The sequence below is a fragment of the Cottoperca gobio genome, chromosome 7 (assembly GCF_900634415.1).
Source record: "Cottoperca gobio chromosome 7, fCotGob3.1, whole genome shotgun sequence".
Classification (NCBI taxonomy): Eukaryota; Metazoa; Chordata; class Actinopteri; order Perciformes; family Bovichtidae; genus Cottoperca; species Cottoperca gobio.
The window spans coordinates 14,209,520-14,226,890 of record NC_041361.1 but is presented as its reverse complement, the minus strand read 5'-3'; the positions used below and the strand labels follow the sequence as shown (position 1 = coordinate 14,226,890).

Sequence of the window (17,371 nt, the reverse complement as noted above, 5' to 3'; positions counted from 1 at the left end):
CTACTATCGGGATTCTCTGTAAGGCATACATTTTATTTTTGTTTAGACAACATATTTTATTATTAGACCTATACACTGTCCTGAGACTAGTCTACATAACGCAGACCATTAACAAACTACCAGCTACCCAAACCACGATTAGCTGCAAAATCACATCAACAAAATAACCAGAACGATGTTGAAATAAGACACTTTTTAAATATCCGGAGTCTTATTCAGCCTGAGCAAATTCTAAGGACAGCTAGGCCTTTCTTGTCAACGACCTCGTTTTAATTTTTAATTTGTCACATTTTGCAAAACAGAACACACCGACAAACTTCTAATAAACAAAAACAACAACATATGACATCAGTTAAATATCTAAATAACAATTAATGATGTAGGCCATTAAAATAAATCAACGTACCTGAAGGTTATTATAACTCCAATCCAAAACCCCAAGAATTATGTTGCGCCGATCACCTGCCTGTTTATTATCAAACATGCCCAGAGAGTGACCCTCCATAAACTAACAGCAACAACACAAAACTGAAGAATCGACCGACTTTACAGTAGCCTATGATAACAGCGGTCGGAGATGATTGACTTTTCGGAGAAACAATATTTACTGCGATGACACAGGAGGAAAACTGATTTGCATGCTGTTCAGGAAAGTGTGATCTTGGCTGAGGGAGACCAAGGAGGAGGTGAAGCGTTTTTTTGCGCTGGGAGAAGAAGGGAGGCGGTAGCGCGGTTTGGGCGCACATAAGCGGGAAACATTTTCCAGCTGGGTGATATGAAAAGTAATTTCATTGTCCCGTACTTACACTAAAAGACAGGTTTGTGTGAATAAAACATAACCCACAGACTATACAACGATTAATTATGAAAGTATATTATTGAGACACACGAAAACATATAAATTATTCCAAATATTTTAGCCTACAAAATGCAAGATTATAAGTGTATTAGCTTATAACACAAAACAAATATTGTTGCTTATAATTTGCTACACGGGCGCACATACACATACACATGCAGACGTTGACACATTCGAATATAAAATAGCAAACACAATAATGAACGACATTTCCCAGAAGGCAAAACACAGCAGACGCATGCTGATTGGACAGCAACGGTATGTCGTCACCGGCTCATACAAACAAACTAGCAACAGTTTAATCAACAGCCTGTGTCCAGAAGACAGTCATGCGACGAAAAAAACTTTTCTAAACTGCTCGTAAGACTTTTTGCGTCTCTAATCACATTGACGGAAGCAGCACAATTGTTATTAGAGGTAAGTTGTACTATTGAGGATGAATATAGTGAAGGTTAGCTACCTGCTAAGTTGCTAGTAGCGATGCTAACGTCAGTGATTGAGTCCAGTGACAACAGCTAACTTTACCGTTAGTATGTAAGCTATAGTTCTTCTTTCTATCCACTGCCGACATTATCTGAACTCTACTGATAACGAGAAGATCACATGGCAATGAAGTTGGGAGTTGGACTGGGTTTAAGTGTGGCTTTATTTTACATTAGCTACCTCTTTTAATTACGAGCCAGCTAGCTTCGTTAACTTAGCTACCTGTAGCTCAGTTGTCTTTGCAGAGTTTGTATTTTGAAACGGACTTATTCAGTTTTTACCTATGGTTTTTACGCAGTGCTTTCGCCTCATAATGACTCTTCTTGCATGATAGAAGAACAGTCTGTGTATGTAATGTCTGTGTGTGTACGCTTACTGTGTGAGTGAAGCGTGTTTTGTTATTGGACTTATGGCGCCATCCCGCGTTAACATTTGGAAAGTACACCAGTTGATTCGAGTAATCAGTCAAAACTGTCTCACTCATGCAGTTAAATGTTTATCTTTTTAAGAAACTGAGTTGGGTTAAAAAAACAAAAACACATAATAACTGTATTTCTTTTCTCCAATTTTAACAGTTGTAATCACAAGATGAATTTCTCTGAGGTTTTCAAGCAATCCAACCAACTCTGTAAAATTTCCCCAGATGGGAAATATTTGGTAAGTGGTTTAGTTTTAAATAAAATGTATATTTGCAAATGTATAGTTTTGTAGTGCGTGTAGTGTAATTCAGTATAAATAATACTTTTAACTCTGATTGAATTCACTCGTTTTGGTTGTTAGATACACAGATAAAAGTGTGTTTGTGTTATAAGTCTTCTTTCTGACTTGTCTCTTTGGCTGTACTTGATAGGCTACCTGTGTGCAGTACAGGCTGGTGGTACGAGAAGTGAGCACCCTGCAGATTCTGCAGCTCTACACCTGCCTGGACCAGATATCCCACATGGACTGGTCTTCTGACTCTCTCTTTATCCTCTGTGCTATGTACAAAAGGGGACTGGTACAGGTAGGCTTTCAGAAGAGGACAGTAATGTGAGTATGTGACTCAGCATGTTGTGTTAATGCTGGTGGTCATGTACTCAATAGGTTGCAGTCTCTGCTAGGTTAATATTTGATGTAATCTTTCCTTTTTTTAATAGAACATCACTATAACCATTGGTCAGACAATATTAGCAATGGGAAGGCATCTCTTTGGGCTCCAGTGGCTTGTAGTAGTCATTTGCCATTATTTTGGTTGACACTTTATGGATCAAACTATAAACTAAGAAATCTAATAAGTCATTGAGAGATGAATCGACAAGTAAAATGGTTTGTTGTAGCCTTAAAAAAAATTACGTGTATATATAGTATTGCCCAAGCCAAATGCAAGCGTATGTCACCTTTTCTTACGGTTTTAAAATATTTTGTTTTGGCAGACATATTCAAATAGTCATATAATCTTAAAGATAAAGTAACATTTTAGAGATGATGAAGACGAAGTTTGGTTAGGTAATAATATTGATAAATATTTAAAAGCATCATTGTCACATTTTAATTTAGACAACAGGATTGAAAAGTACTTTTCTGTGATTGTGTTTCTTTTTTTTTTTGCCTTGGAAATCAATAATTTTATAGCTGGAGTTTTGTCTGATAGGTTAACATGAGATGAAGTGCTCTCCGGATTGTATGTGCACAGAATGTTTTTCATTGAAGTACTAAACGGCCATCGTTTATAATGACAATAATTCACCACATCCTGTGTTAACAAACTTTTGAAATAATTTTAACAAATGCAAAATATTTCCTCTTCTTCAAAATTAACATTCTGTGTCCTCTCTGGTATTTTGAGTTTGTAAATTTCACTTAAATATTTTGCATTTGCTTCAAGCATGCCCTCTACATCACAGTTGTTTCTTATATTTCAATATTACAAACATAGGATATATAGTGATGCACACCAGAAATCTGAGACCCAGAGGATGCTGTTTCAAATTAAATTCACCATTTCACACGACATAAAATGACTCATGAAGCTTCTCAACAGTGACACAAATCTGTAAATGATTAATTCACATTTATGTAAAATAGGGTTACTACTTTTGAATTAATCTTGCATCCTAATCGGCAGACAGACCTTGTAATAAATACTGTTTTCTTTTTTTTTTTTTAAACAAGTTTTGCATGCCAGAGTAATGTCAGTTTCATGTGCATCACAGGGCAAGTAGCTTACCTTTGAAGGGGTATCCAGCGCCAGTCTTTCATGGTGTCTGATGCTCAATTATTTCTTACTGTTTGAACTCAAGTTTAGGGAGATGCAGAATGTGTGTGAGGGATGTCATCAGTGATGGCTGATAGCTGTCCTTCTGTCACTCTCTGTCTTTGTCTTCAGGTGTGGTCTCTAGAACAGCCGGACTGGCACTGTAAGATTGATGAGGGCTCAATCGGACTAGTCTCCTCGCGCTGGAGTCCAGACGGACGTCACATTCTCAACACCACTGAGTTCCATGTAAGTGTGAAGTTGGTGCGTGCATGGGGGCGTGCATTCATGCGCACGGAAGTGTGTTTATGCATATGCTTGTCTGGTTTCAACTGTTGCTGGCCCGCAAGGAAGGGGGACCTGAAAATAGCCAGACACCAGAGCCTTTTTTGACTGCCCCTACACCCCCCCCACCTGCTGCATGTATTCAGCCTGATTTCATAGCTCCCCTCCTGTTAGCGTCCTGTCATACATGGGTCTCAAGTACCTCTGGAACATGGGTGTAATTTCTATGTGCCCTTCCGATGTAGGTCTGGTATTTTCTTTTGGCAGCAAGTTCTATTAATGATGTTGAAGTTCAGCAACAGTGAAGAAGAAAAAAGATAAAAACAGCCAAACCAAAAAGCAATGGTATAAAGAGACAAAACAGGCGGTCTAAAAGTGGTTTAATCAGCCAGCCTTAGAGTGTTCCACAAATCTACACAAAATATGTTTTTGATGAAATTTCACTTCTCAGTATATGGCAGCAGTTGAATTAATATAAGGGCCAAACTAAATAAGGTTATGCAGTGGGAAATTTGAAGCTGCATTTGATTTGACTTGAGCTGAGCTGGTGGCGTCTTTTGGCCCTCATGTCAGTGTACTGTACAATTAATGCATTATAGCGAGACTGGTACTGGATGTTTGAGGCTCATGCCGATATTATAGAGTTTATAAAAATCTGATATTTCCTGCAATTCTTTACTGTACACCAATATATCTGCGATAAAGAAACATTGACCGCGGCGGCCAGTACAGAGGCATGGATATAAATATTGGGGTTTAGGAGCCCCTGTATAATTTCAAGATTTTAAAAATGCTCCAATAAAAACACACGACAAGAAAATATTGGGGTTTTGTTAATTGTGACCTAAATAATTAAGTCTACACAGAACAGGAGGAGGAACACCACTTTCAAGAGTAGACTGAGTTTGGCAGCAATGCATGTTGTTTCCCACTATAATAAGAGAACATTCTTTCATACCTACCTCTAATATAACAAGGATACACATAAACATGTTAACCACCAGAAATATTTCATTTAATTAGTTTGAATACTTTAAATCTGTGTCTTGTCAATGGCACTATTGATTTCTCCTGCTTATGAAGGCAAAGAGTCAGGAGGTGTTGAATGTTGTTTATAGCGGTCTGCAGGATGAAAACCAGACTAATAAAGATGCGTTTCGTTCCCTTCTATGCCTCCTAACTCCTGGTTTAAATTCACTTCATACTATGCATGTGTTGTGAGGGGTGAGAAGTTATAGCAGCTATGCTCGGGCCATTTGGAATATGATGGGGGCACCATGGTGGGATGTGTCGGTCATGCTGAACCTGACTCCAGGAATCATTTGACAGGTGTTGTGGCCCAACACACAACTGTGTCTGGTCTGGAGAAGGGTGCAGGGAGTGCAAGTGTCTGTGGCATGTGTGCTTTGTGTCTGTCTGCATCTTTAACAACAACAAAAAGAGGATATGGCATAAGCATAGAACAGTGTAGCTTAGGTCTTAGAAAGTCTGAGTACGACTTCATCTTAAGTTTGAGCAAATGAAGGCAAGTTCAAATGGTCAATATCAAAACATTTGTTTCCCAAATTGATCTGTGTCAAATAATTCTTTATGACCCCGTCAATCAACAGAAGAATAGTCGACAATTATTATGACAATCAATCAATTGTTTTAAATTCATTTTTCCAGCAAAAGTGAGCATTTGCTATTTTCCTTTGACTTATGTCACATTTAAGAGTTTTGGAATTGCAGTTTGCCGATTGTCAGACAAAGCAACCAGTTTTATGATTTAATATAGAAAATAATAGGTAGATTAATGGATAATGAAAGTAATTGTTAGTTGCAGCCCTATGACAGGGTTCTAAAGCACCTCTTTAGACGCTTGTTTTGCACAACCTTTGAGGAGGCCATTTGTTTCTTTAGATGGGTAAACCGTCTACGGCAGACATGTCAAACTCAAGTGACCCGTGGTACAATTATATCAGGCCCGCGATAATGTGAACATTATTCAATATGTGTATCCTGTTCAATAAATGTTGACCTTGTTTGGCCCTCGACGTAGTCCCAGTTTTTAATTTTGGCCCTCTCTGTGATTGAGTTTGACACCCCTGCTCTACGGGTTCTATCAATGGGTAGTGATGTACAAAGGTCAGATAATGATACTCTGCATTATTTTAACGTGTGTGCTTTTACGTTTAAGTCACACTGGGAAGGGCAGTTGAATTCTGTTTAACCAAGTCACTCCAAAAAAAACTTTCTGGTCAAGAGCTCTGAGAAAACCGATTTCAAGCCCTGACATACAATATATGAACATATTGTCCATTATTCATCATCGTCACAGCAAGATTTGTCATTAATCATTGAATGGTATTTTGTGTGGTTTAACAATGACAAGCTTTTCATAGTAGTTCATGTGACAACATCCTCCCTTCTGTGGTGTTGTGCATTCAGAAACGTGTTACTCACTGCCCTTATCACCCGGCTAAATATGAGCCGGACGTTAAGTACTGCAGCTACTGAGCATCCTCTAGTAATTGAGGTTGAAAAACTCATTTAACAGAAGCAAAGTAGGCACATTTCCAAGGGGTCCACTGAACTTACCTTCACCCCAGCCCCACATTTCATTAAGGCTGTGCCAGACGGGTGTTCGTGTCAGGTTTGTATTTCAGCCCCACTCATAAACAGCCTGCTATATTAACTTGTTTAGGGACAGCTGCCTATGGTGTGGATCATGCCACTGTGTGCATGTGTGTGTGTGTGTGTGTGTGTGTTTGTCTGTCTATGTGTCAGTAAATTTGCTTAGCTGGCTGTGTGTGTGTGTGCGTGTGCGTGTGTCTGGATTTCTGTGTGTGGTGGTATGTTTTCTTTATAAACCCAAATATAATATGTTTAGATATTTTTGATTTGCAGGTGCACAATAATGTTTTAGCTCACAACAAACATTGTAACAGTAGGAGAATAAAGCATATTGTGTCTATAGGGCTGACGGGGGGCTCAATGGCAGCCCGAGAGCTACTACAGGTAAGCTCCTCTTTGCCAGGCAGCTAGAAATGCTCTTGAGCTTTCAAACTTCGAGGTAGAACTACTATGCGTTTAGAGACATGTTAAAAAGCCCCAGTTATTTTAAAATACAGGATGGCGCCATGTCACAGGTTTAATAGATCAATAGTCTCATTGCTGAAACCTAGCCTAAGCATTGTGAGACTTCACGCAATGTTTTTCCTATCATTCCCATCGTTTATCTTCGGAGCTCACAAAATGTCACTCACACATCCATGTTAATCCACCTTTACCAGCTGAGGGGTGATAAACTGCGGGTGGAAGAACTCCAGCCAAGGACATCATTAAACTTGACTTCTCTAATGGTTTTTACATTGTTGGGATCAGGATTAGCAATAGCATTCTTGGCCAGTTCTACTGGAGCCTTACTAACATGCAGCGTTGTTGGCAATGGTGCAACCGGACTAAACCGCGAATAAGCAGCTGCTGCACTGCAACACGGGACAATAGCTCAGCCATACCTATGTGTGGGCTGCGAGAGGCTCCAGTTCCTTGGTAGAATCATGAGGCTGTAACAGGAGAAATAGGCTATATTGGTTTGAGATGGTTTCCTATGTGGAATGCCTGAAGTCTAATCCTCTGCTGACAGATAGTCCTATCAAGAAGCATCAAATGCACTCGCCCATTCTCTCGCTCTCAAATAGGCGCGCAACAAGAATGGCTGATAGATAGATTTTATTCCAGGTTGCTGTCAGTAACTCTGGTCTACAATTGATCATAGTTGCCCACAGGCTGCCCTGTTGGAAATGTTCTCTAATTCTCTGGTTTTCTTATGTTTACCTGCTAATAATACTGCTAATAATACTAAGGGGATGTGATGGTAGAAATGAGCTGGCAGTGTGTTAAGAAGATTGTCTTGTCATAACATGTCAAGTGAAGTTTATTTGTGCAGCTCTTAATTACAGTTAGAATTCTTAAACATCTAGTGATCAAAACAATACTAAAATCACCAGTTGCAGTTATGCTAACCCCAGGACAGACGTGCATGTTTCCATCTCTGATGTATAAACAGCAGCTGTTGTAGTGGAATTTTGCCTTTTCACGCTACCCTAAAGTCCATAGCCCCCCTCCCCAGACTGCTGCTCACCTTTGGTGAGGATACTCCATCTAAAGTGTAGCGTTACCAGCTAAGGATCTTATTGTGTACCAGCCCACATGGAAAAGCATTTCCCACCTATTTTCTTCATGCCAACCTTCCTCCACCCAGTTTAAAGTTACACTGCCTTTTGGGTCTTGAAGTCCCCGCACCCTCTATGTGGTGGGTTCAAGGCATCTAAGAATTGTAAGTCTGTTTGTGTTTGAGCCATGTTGATATTGGTTGCCATGGCACCATGTCGGAGGGGATGTCCAGGAAGCGTGTAGTGAGGTGGTATTACAGGGTCTACACAGCTGGATGTCTTGACCAAACAGGAGGCTCGACGCTTCAGCCCCGTTGGGTGACAGACTTGGCCCAGTTCAAATGTCTATCTGGACACTTTGATGAAAGCCTCGTCCCTTCACTAGTTTTTAGCTCTGCACATTCTCAAATGCAAAATACAGCATTAAGGGTAGGCTTGAATTTGAATTGGCGAAAATCGTGTGTGTGTGTGTGTGTGTGTGAAAAAGGTTAACATAATGACTAAGATTGTAGTTCTAATCTTTTGTTCAACCTGTAATTTGCATTTACATCAGAAAAGGAATATGTTTAACAGTCTTATTGGCTAGCGTACATAAGTAGTTTAGTTCAACAGTTTCACATCTGAAACATTCAAAGCATGATCAGACGGGGCTTTATGTACCCACATTATATTTGCTTACTGTAAGCTGTAAAGGACGGTATGAGTGCCATGCATTTAACACCCTCAATGTTGCAGTGTTGTGCTTGCATGCCCTTTATATTTGGATTGTTAGTAATGACTGTCGTGTTTCAAAGACGAGTTAATCAAACAAGATAAATCTGTGCTGTGCAGCATCAGGAACAATAGTATAGTATGAACTGTACGTCAAACTACAAAATCAGTTCACAACAAAGTGGCCTTTAGAAAACAAATGCAGATGTCTACTGTGTCATATACATGTTTGTAAATATAATGTCATTATAGACTGGCACTCTTGTCCTGTTGTTGTTAACACTGTGGGTTGCAGCTTTCTCTGTGAACACCTTAACACCCAGGCAGCTGTACAGTAGTACAGACCACAGTTTCTCTAACCGTGTCCTTAAGTCCGTCATGTGCTCCTTGTTTCTTGAAGGGCAAGATACCACATATCATACTGGTCCTTGAGTTAAATATGCTGCACTGTTGGCTGAGTACCACCTGTTTGCGTTGGTATCAATCTTGTTGAAGTGAGACTGTTTGGTATTTTGAGTGACTGCTGTCAAAACTGAGCATTAACACATGTTGTCTTTTTGTTATGCCGACTTGTGGCCAAATAGTTATCCTTTTGGCACGGCTTCTCATTTTTGGGAACGTATACAACCTGCTGGCTATGCAACTTGCTGTTAATTTGTCACACTTGTCTAACATTTCATTAATGGACTGGTCCTAATTTCCTGCTATGTGTCGAGATGTGGTTTTGGATATGTTTATTTAATCTTCGCTGAAGTTCTAATTTAATCTGAATAATATCCTGACTTTAACCTTTAAACAAATGCATTCATCCCCTGTAGAAATGCACTCCACACACTCGGAGGCCTACAGGGCCATACATCTAATGGTGGATGGGTTCCATGTCAGTGTCTCGTATCCCTCACAGAGCGGTGTCATAGGCCTCTTCAAAGACACGAGGCACTCTGTCCACACAGCCGTTAAAGGGCATGATGGACCATGCTAGCCTGGACTGTCGTCTGGATCTCCCCAGCTGATGGACAAGTTTTTGGGTGTAGAGAAGCACTTAGAGGCCTCATTAGGCTAGTGGCCTGGTTGATTGAGCTCTTATTAGGTCGCTGTTGACACCCAGTCGCCTTATACAACACTTATTAGATCAAAGCCTCTGCTAAGATCGTCTTACCAAAGACCAAGAGTGGAATTGATGTCATAGACCAACATGTATAACGTCTAGAGAGGGTGTCTCGTCCAAATGTTAATGCAGTTTTCTCAAAGTGTCTTGTAGAACCACTGTTTGCTTCAAAACCCCATCCAAAAGGTTTACATAACATTTTTTGAGAAGAGCCCGTTTTTTCAGAATTGCCGATATATTGTTGTCCAATTTGAGCTCGTCACAGATCTTATTGCTATCAATGTATAAGTCTACTGGTAAGAAAGAAGACGTTACAGATACAAATCCCAAAGATATGTTTGTGTGATGCAACAGTGTTTATAAATGACCTCAGTTTATCCACTAAAGCGCTCTGAGAAGTTATTTTTTAACTGTCAAATGTTCCACTCACAATTCTTTAATAACCACAGTTGAAGGATCCTTATCAAAATGTTTATGTGTCGAAGTTACAAAAATAATATTAGCTGGTATATTGTTATCGGATTAAACTCCCAATCATCAATACACATGTGTATATCAATTCCAGTATTTCTCCAGCACTAACTGGTTAATGTATTTATGCCCTTTGTAAGTTTGACAGTATGGTGTGCTTGTCAAACTTTCACTTGCGAGATGATCCACAGTGATTTTTCCCTTTTTCCTCCTGGTTCCTTGACAGCTGAGAGTCACCGTCTGGTCCCTGTGCACCAAAGCTGTGTCTTACATCAAGTATCCCAAAGCATGCCAGAAGGGTCAGTATGATAAATTATATTTTATTTATTTTCTCGTGTCTTATGAGTGTATATGTATCACCAGGAGTACCTGAGGGCAGGGCCAGTGGTCTGAGTGCCTCAGCATGTCCCATGAATCACATGCCGTTCTTTACCTTGTGGCGTGACCCTGGGTATGAGGCCAAATTATGGTCCTCTCTGCTGACAGCTGTGCCCCTCTTCAGTAAATGGGGCATGCTCTTCATAACAGGCCTGTCAGCAGCTTGGGGAAAAATGATTGTCCGTGACTCTCCCCATTTTCAGCATACAATACTACGTCCCTCTGCGACCTATGTATCCTCTAAACCATCATATAAATAATTTGGCCCTGATAGTAACATACCGTCAACCTGATGGTGCCAAAGTGTCTGATATTTACATTGGATGAAATTAACAGTGAGCCACAAGGTTACAGATTCAGTTATCTGAATAGATAATTGGCTTTTTTTCCAGTCAATATATACAGATGTTTTTTTGATCAAAGTTGAAAATGTCATTGGATTTATTCATTCCTTGCTGCTGCTGTTACTAAACCTGCCTTGATTTAGTAACAATCAAAAAGTGTTGTTTGCATCCTTTTCAACGGCTACACTGTGCTATCTTGTACAGTGTAATAATTAAACTTAACTAAAGGTCTTTCTAGGTCGATTTTTTTTTTACTCATTGTTTTTGAACATACTGTATTTTTGAGTTCAATTCTCCTGTTACGGTGTGATTGTAAGGACTTTATCATACTGGTTTAATTTTAGCTTTCTTCCATCATATTTCACCCAAAGGTATTGATTTCAGCAAAGATGGCTGTTATATGGCCTTGGCTGAACGCCGTGACTGCAAAGACTATGTCAGTGTATTTGTGTGTGACGACTGGCATTTACTCAGGGTAAGTAGGACATTCTACGTTTTATGACCATGATTCTACATTTGACATTTGAGTAAGCTAAGTAACAATCAGTGGAAGAAATCTAAATGTAGGTGACCTAAATGATGTGCACTATCCGCCTGTGACGGTAGGAATATCATTTAGTAAAGCATCTAAAACATGATTTCAGATCAGAATCGCTTCATTCGCCAAATGTACACAGGAAGTCTGAACTGGAACATGATTTGTATCACAGTATGATTTACAACATGTTGTAAAAGCTTCACTGTCACATTGGCTCAAAATATAAATTCTTTGAAAATGTAATGTATCCTTAAAATAAATAAAAAAATATTGTTATATTATTCCTTTTTATTTAGGAAGAAGTTATACAAAAGAATGGTGCATGTGTTTTATTTTTTTCTGTAAATGTGTAGTTATTCATTTGATTGAATTAATCTTAAATCTGTCACAGCATTTTGAGACTGAGACACAGGACCTGGCAGGGCTGGAGTGGTCTCCCAATGGATGTGTGCTGGCAGTGTGGGATAGCAGTCTGGAGGTGAGCCATTTGTCTTAAATACTTAAGATTTAACTAGAGAATATGATAGATCAACTGCCCTGCTGGCTTTGTTCAGCAGCTACTTACTGTTTTACATTTACAACACAGAAACTGAAGCAGCTGGCTATGAATAGTCACTTGAGAGTTGAATAATCCAGTGAAGACTAGAATAAACCTTTTGTCCAGCCGAGGCAGGAAAGCTATCGTCACACCCAGGAAAATATATACAGGTACATCTCAATAAATTTGAATATCGTGGAAAAGTTAGTTAATTTCACTAATTCAATTCAAAAGGTGAAACTCATATATGGATTCATTACACACAAAGTGAAATATTTCAAGCCTTTTATTTGTTTTAATCTTCAGGATTACACTTTACAGCTAATGAAAACACAAAAATCAGTATCTCAGAAAATTAGAATATTACATAAGACCAATAAAAAAAGGATTGTTAATACAGAAATGTCAGCCTTCTGAAAAGTATGTTCATGTGTCTGCACTCAGTACTTGGTTGGGACTCCTTTTGTATGAATTACTGCATCACTGCGGCGTGGCATGGAGGCGATGTGGCACTGCTGAGGGGTTATGGAAGCCCAGGTTGCTTCGATAGCGGCCTTCAGCTCGTCTGCATTGTTGGGTCTCGTGTCTCTCCTCTTCCTCTTGACATTACCCCAGAGATTCTCTATAGCGTTCAGGTCAGCAGAGTTTGCCGGCCAATCAAGCACATTGATTCCATGGTCATTAAACCAGGTAGTAGTACTTTTCGCAGTGTGGGCAGGTGGCAAGTCCTGCTGGAAAATGAAATCAGCATCTCCATAAAGCTTGTCAGAAGAAGGAAGCATGAAGTGCTCTAGAACTTCCTGGTAGACGGCTGCGTTCACTTTGGACTTGAGATAACACAGTGGACCAACACCAGCAGACGACATGGCTCCCAAATCATCACTGACTGTGGAAACTTCACACTGGACTTCAAGCAACTTGGATTCTGTGCCTCTCCGCTCTTGCCTCCAGACTCTGGGACCTTGATTTCCAAATGAAATGCAAAATGTACTTTCATCTGAAAAGAGGACTTTGGACCACTGAGCACTAGACCGGTTCTTTTTCTCCTTAGCCCAGGTAAGACGCTTCTGAAGTTGTCTCTGGTTCAGGAGTGGCTTGACACATCCCATGTCCTGGATACGTCTGTGCGTGGTGTCTCTTCACTGACTCCAGCCTCAGTCCTTGTGAAGCTCCCCCAAATCTTTGAGTGGCCTCTTCTTGATGATCCTCTCAAGGCTGCGGTTATCCCTGTTGCTTGTGCATCTTTTCCGACCACACTTTTCCCTTCCACTCATCTTTCTCTGACTGTTTGGATACAGCACTCTGGGAACAGCCAGCTTCTTTAGCAATGACCTTTTGAGGCTTCCCCTCCTTGTGGAGAGTGTCAATGACTGACTTCTGGACAACTGTCGAGTCAGCAGTCTTCCCCATGAATGTGAAGCCTGCTGAACCAGATTGAGACCATTTAACGGCTCAGGAAACCTTTGCAGGTGTTTTGAGTTCATTAGCTGATTAGAGTGTGACGCCGTGAGTCTACAATATTTTACTTTTTCATAATATTCTAATTTTCTGAGATACTAATTTTTGTGTTTTCATTAGCTGTAAACCGTAATCATCAAGATTAAAACAAATAAAGGCTTGAAATATTTCACTTTGTGTGTAAAGAATCCATATAATGAGTTTCACTTTTTGAATTGAATTAATATAAATGAACTTTTCCACGATATTCTAATTTATTAAGATGTACCTGTATAACACAAAATCATGTCTACACTCAAGGGCCTCCATTAAAATAGACCAACCTGCAATTTAGTACTAGTAGCAACATAAATCTTATTTTAACAGAACTGTTAAATTAGTGACACGCTTGATAATAATACATTAGATTTGTATAGCGCTTTCTAGAAACTCAAAGGTGTGTGTGTGTGTGTGTGTGTTTTTTTTTTTTTTTTTTAAAGAATCCCCTGTTTTTGGGAATCATCCTTATTGTCAAAGTACAGTTGACCAAGCCCAGTGGAGATGAATGGCTAGTACTGTTGTGTTATGTGTGTATATCATCTCCACAGTACAAGGTGTTGCTGTATTCGTTGGACGGCCGGTTGCTGTCGACCTACAGTGCCTATGAGTGGTCGCTGGGTATCAAGTCTGTGACCTGGAGCCCCAGCAGCCAGTTCCTGGCCATTGGCAGCTATGATGAAAAAGTATGGACAAACTCATGATGGATGAGGACATTGAGAAATAAGATTATAGCTTGATACAACTCCACTACAAGTAATCATTGTAAAGCCACGTGTCTTAAGAGTCCTCCACCATTGCACTTCTAATTAATTACAAGCTTTGTGATTAATTAATCGCATATAACAATATTTGCTGTGAGAACTCCGTGCGAGGGGGAGGGGGCTCTCGAAGCTCCGTGCGCCATGCTGTCGGAGCAAAAGTCAGGGGCATCTCAGAGCGCGAAAAATTATTATTATTTTATTACCCACAATGCAACTCGACATCATCCAGTTCAGTCAGAGATTAAGTTGTGTGATGCTAAAGTAACTTTGAGTTTAAGTGGCATTACTGAGACTTTGCCATCTTCATCCCCTATACAACTTTATTTTAGATATGCAGACCTTTAAACAGACTTTGATGTGTACGATTGGTGAAGTTCCTCTTTCAGAAATGCAAATAAAGAATAGTATATACTTAAAGTTACAATGCCGAAGATTTTAGCAGTAATTGTAGGCGTGTTTTTGGATCTCACTTCCCAGAGAGCACAACTTGTGATTTTTCCCATCAGTGACTTGGGCTCAGTCACCATTGTTACCTTAATTGGCGATAGTGATGAAACCAACATTTATTTAAATGAAAATCTTCAATATTATTACTTTAAAGTGTCAAACATGTTTATATCTGGACTATGATTTGTTGTTTTATCACAAATATGACAAGACCTTATTACCCTCATGTCAGGTGCGCGTTCTCAATCACATCACATGGAAGAAGATTACACAGTTTGAGCATCTAGCGACCATCAACAACACAAAAGCAGTGAGTATTTTCCAGCCTTCATGATGAGCTTTGCAGTTCAATTATTAACAGTTTGTTGTGTTTCAAGGTTGTGTATAAGGAAGTGGAGAAAAGGCCAACTGTTCGCAGTGATAACCTGTCTCTACACAACATCACAATTGGCACCAACCTCTTCAACACACAGAGCAAATGTATGTCAGCTTTTGAAAAAAATATATTCTAAAGGTAGTATTTGTCTGCTGAGGTCAAGATGCCAACTTTGTCTAATCACAAACTCTCTTTTTGTGGTTGTCTGCTCCAGACGAGATCTGCCCACCGCCAGTCCAGATTCCTGTAGTAAAACCAGACCCGGACCGAGCCAACCCCAAGATTGGTGTCTCTACTTTGGCATTCAGCTCAGACAGTCGCTATCTAGCCACCAAAAATGGTCAGACTTTTCACTGATCTCTCTTACCTTCATTGTATTATATGTAAACTAGAATGGCGCAGACCTCCGCCAACGCCAATGGTACATTCACTTGCTTCACGGATGATCCCATTTCCGAGTTGGGAAGTGTTTTCCCGACTTCGATGTGTTCATGAGCTTTATGTCGTAAGGTAGAAACTACATGGATGCTACAAAGAATATGTATTTTATTGCTCAGAGCATTTAAACAACGCGTTGATATCATTTTTTTTTTTTACTCGCAATGTTAACAAAAGTGAAACATATTTTGTGTATCCGCCCCATAATTCAATGGGTTCTTCCTTGGCCCACACGACACCCTTCTACCAAGTTTTATAAAATTGGATCAGTAGTTTTTCCGTAATCCTCAGACAAACGGACAAACTGAGCCGAAAAACATAACCTTGGCGGAGGTAAAAACTGTTTCCAATTTTATTGTTAACTTATTAGTGCTGCAGTGCTAGTGTTTCATGGCCCTATGAACTGAGAGTGTGCTTTGAGTGCGTCTCTGTGTTTCTCTGACTGTAGACAACATGGCCAGTGTTGTCTGGGTGTGGGACATGCAGAAGATGAGCCTGGAGGCTGTGCTGGAGCAGACATCGGCCGTGCGATGCTTTCAGTGGGACCCCCTACGCCCCCGGCTGGCACTGTGTACAGGCAACACCAAACTCTACCTCTGGTCCCCGGCAGGCTGCGTTTCTGTCCAAGTCCCCACTGAAGGTAACACGCTCCATTATGATGTTCTTAGATATAGAAGAGGGCCAGTGTACTCTAATGCCTTACCCTAACCCAGCTGCACAAGGAAACTTCTGCATGGCAGCAAGAGCTCACTGTTTCAGTTTTAAAGACTAACAAACCTGGTACTCGTGTTGTATGATATTGGCTTTATCCCGGTGAAATGCGTGCAAAGAGAAGGTTACGTTTTGCTCTTCATTTATTTTCAAATTGTTCTTTCTTGTGCAAAGGGAAGACATCCCATCTGGGATCCAATGTCAAACAGAACAAATCTAATGGTATCTCAGTTTTCTGTGCTCATCTGTGTTGCTGCAGTTTGATTTGCTTTAGCCTGAAAGGTGGGTGTGCTTTACTTAGAAACCCACTTGTGCGTAGTCCTCACACTTGCCCTTCTCTCTCTCCTGCCAGGTGGTTTCCAGGTCCAGTCACTAAACTGGCACTGCGGTGGAGACTCTCTGATCCTGCTCGGGAAGGAGCAGCTGTGCTTGTGCTACATGGACACTGACCAGGTGGACAAGTAAAACACACAAAAACACAGGTCTCAAGAATAACTGGATTACAGCTCTGGTTTATGTACCCATACACACTTGGCCGGGAATGTGTCAAGGGGATGACCAAAAGACTGGTTGGAGCACTCCTCCTCAAAATCTCAACGTTCACATGTTGAACTGTTGCTGCTCGCCAAGGTTTGAAGGCCCTCAGTGCCGGTTACTGGGATGTTCCTTTTCTTGTCTACTTAAAAACGTGTGCAAAACCTGCCATGACATTCCTCCTGAGAGACATAGAATGAATAAATATCAGTGTTTAAATAACCAAATGGACACGGAAGCACTCGTTTCAAACACTGATAGTTGTATACAGATTTGTTTTAGAGATTTCACTGTACTTTTAGGTATGTTGTATGTGTTTTACATTGAAATTGTGTAATTATTTTTGAATAAATGTTGTCATAAATAATGCAGCTCAAGGTGAGTTACTAAAATGTGTGCGTCCAAATCTTTCAGTTTATCAAAACAGCCTGTGTCCTCAGCCCAGACGGTACTAAATAAAGAGTATAAGGACTGTTACTTGGCCTTAAGGCATCATCTCTCT

General features: G+C 40.2%; 1 protein-coding gene across 2 annotated transcripts; it reads left to right on the top strand.

Moving 5' to 3' along the window:
• Window positions 1-1,084: 1,084 nt before the first annotated feature.
• Window positions 1,085-17,240, top strand: wrap73 (WD repeat containing, antisense to TP73). 2 transcript variants are annotated; one of them, XM_029434972.1, is made up of 13 exons: window positions 1,085-1,276; window positions 1,918-1,999; window positions 2,193-2,345; window positions 3,708-3,824; window positions 10,534-10,606; window positions 11,401-11,504; window positions 11,959-12,045; window positions 14,151-14,285; window positions 15,043-15,117; window positions 15,188-15,290; window positions 15,401-15,526; window positions 16,073-16,264; window positions 16,688-17,240. In XM_029434972.1, exons 2-13 carry the CDS (start codon window positions 1,931-1,933, stop codon window positions 16,798-16,800), a joined length of 1,347 nt encoding a protein of 448 aa, XP_029290832.1. In that variant the 5' UTR covers window positions 1,085-1,276; window positions 1,918-1,930; the 3' UTR covers window positions 16,801-17,240. The 2 variants fall into 2 exon arrangements, with proteins under 2 accessions (XP_029290832.1, XP_029290831.1); XM_029434971.1 differs by having other exon boundaries at window positions 15,043-15,120.
• The last annotated feature ends 131 nt before the right edge of the window (window positions 17,241-17,371 follow it).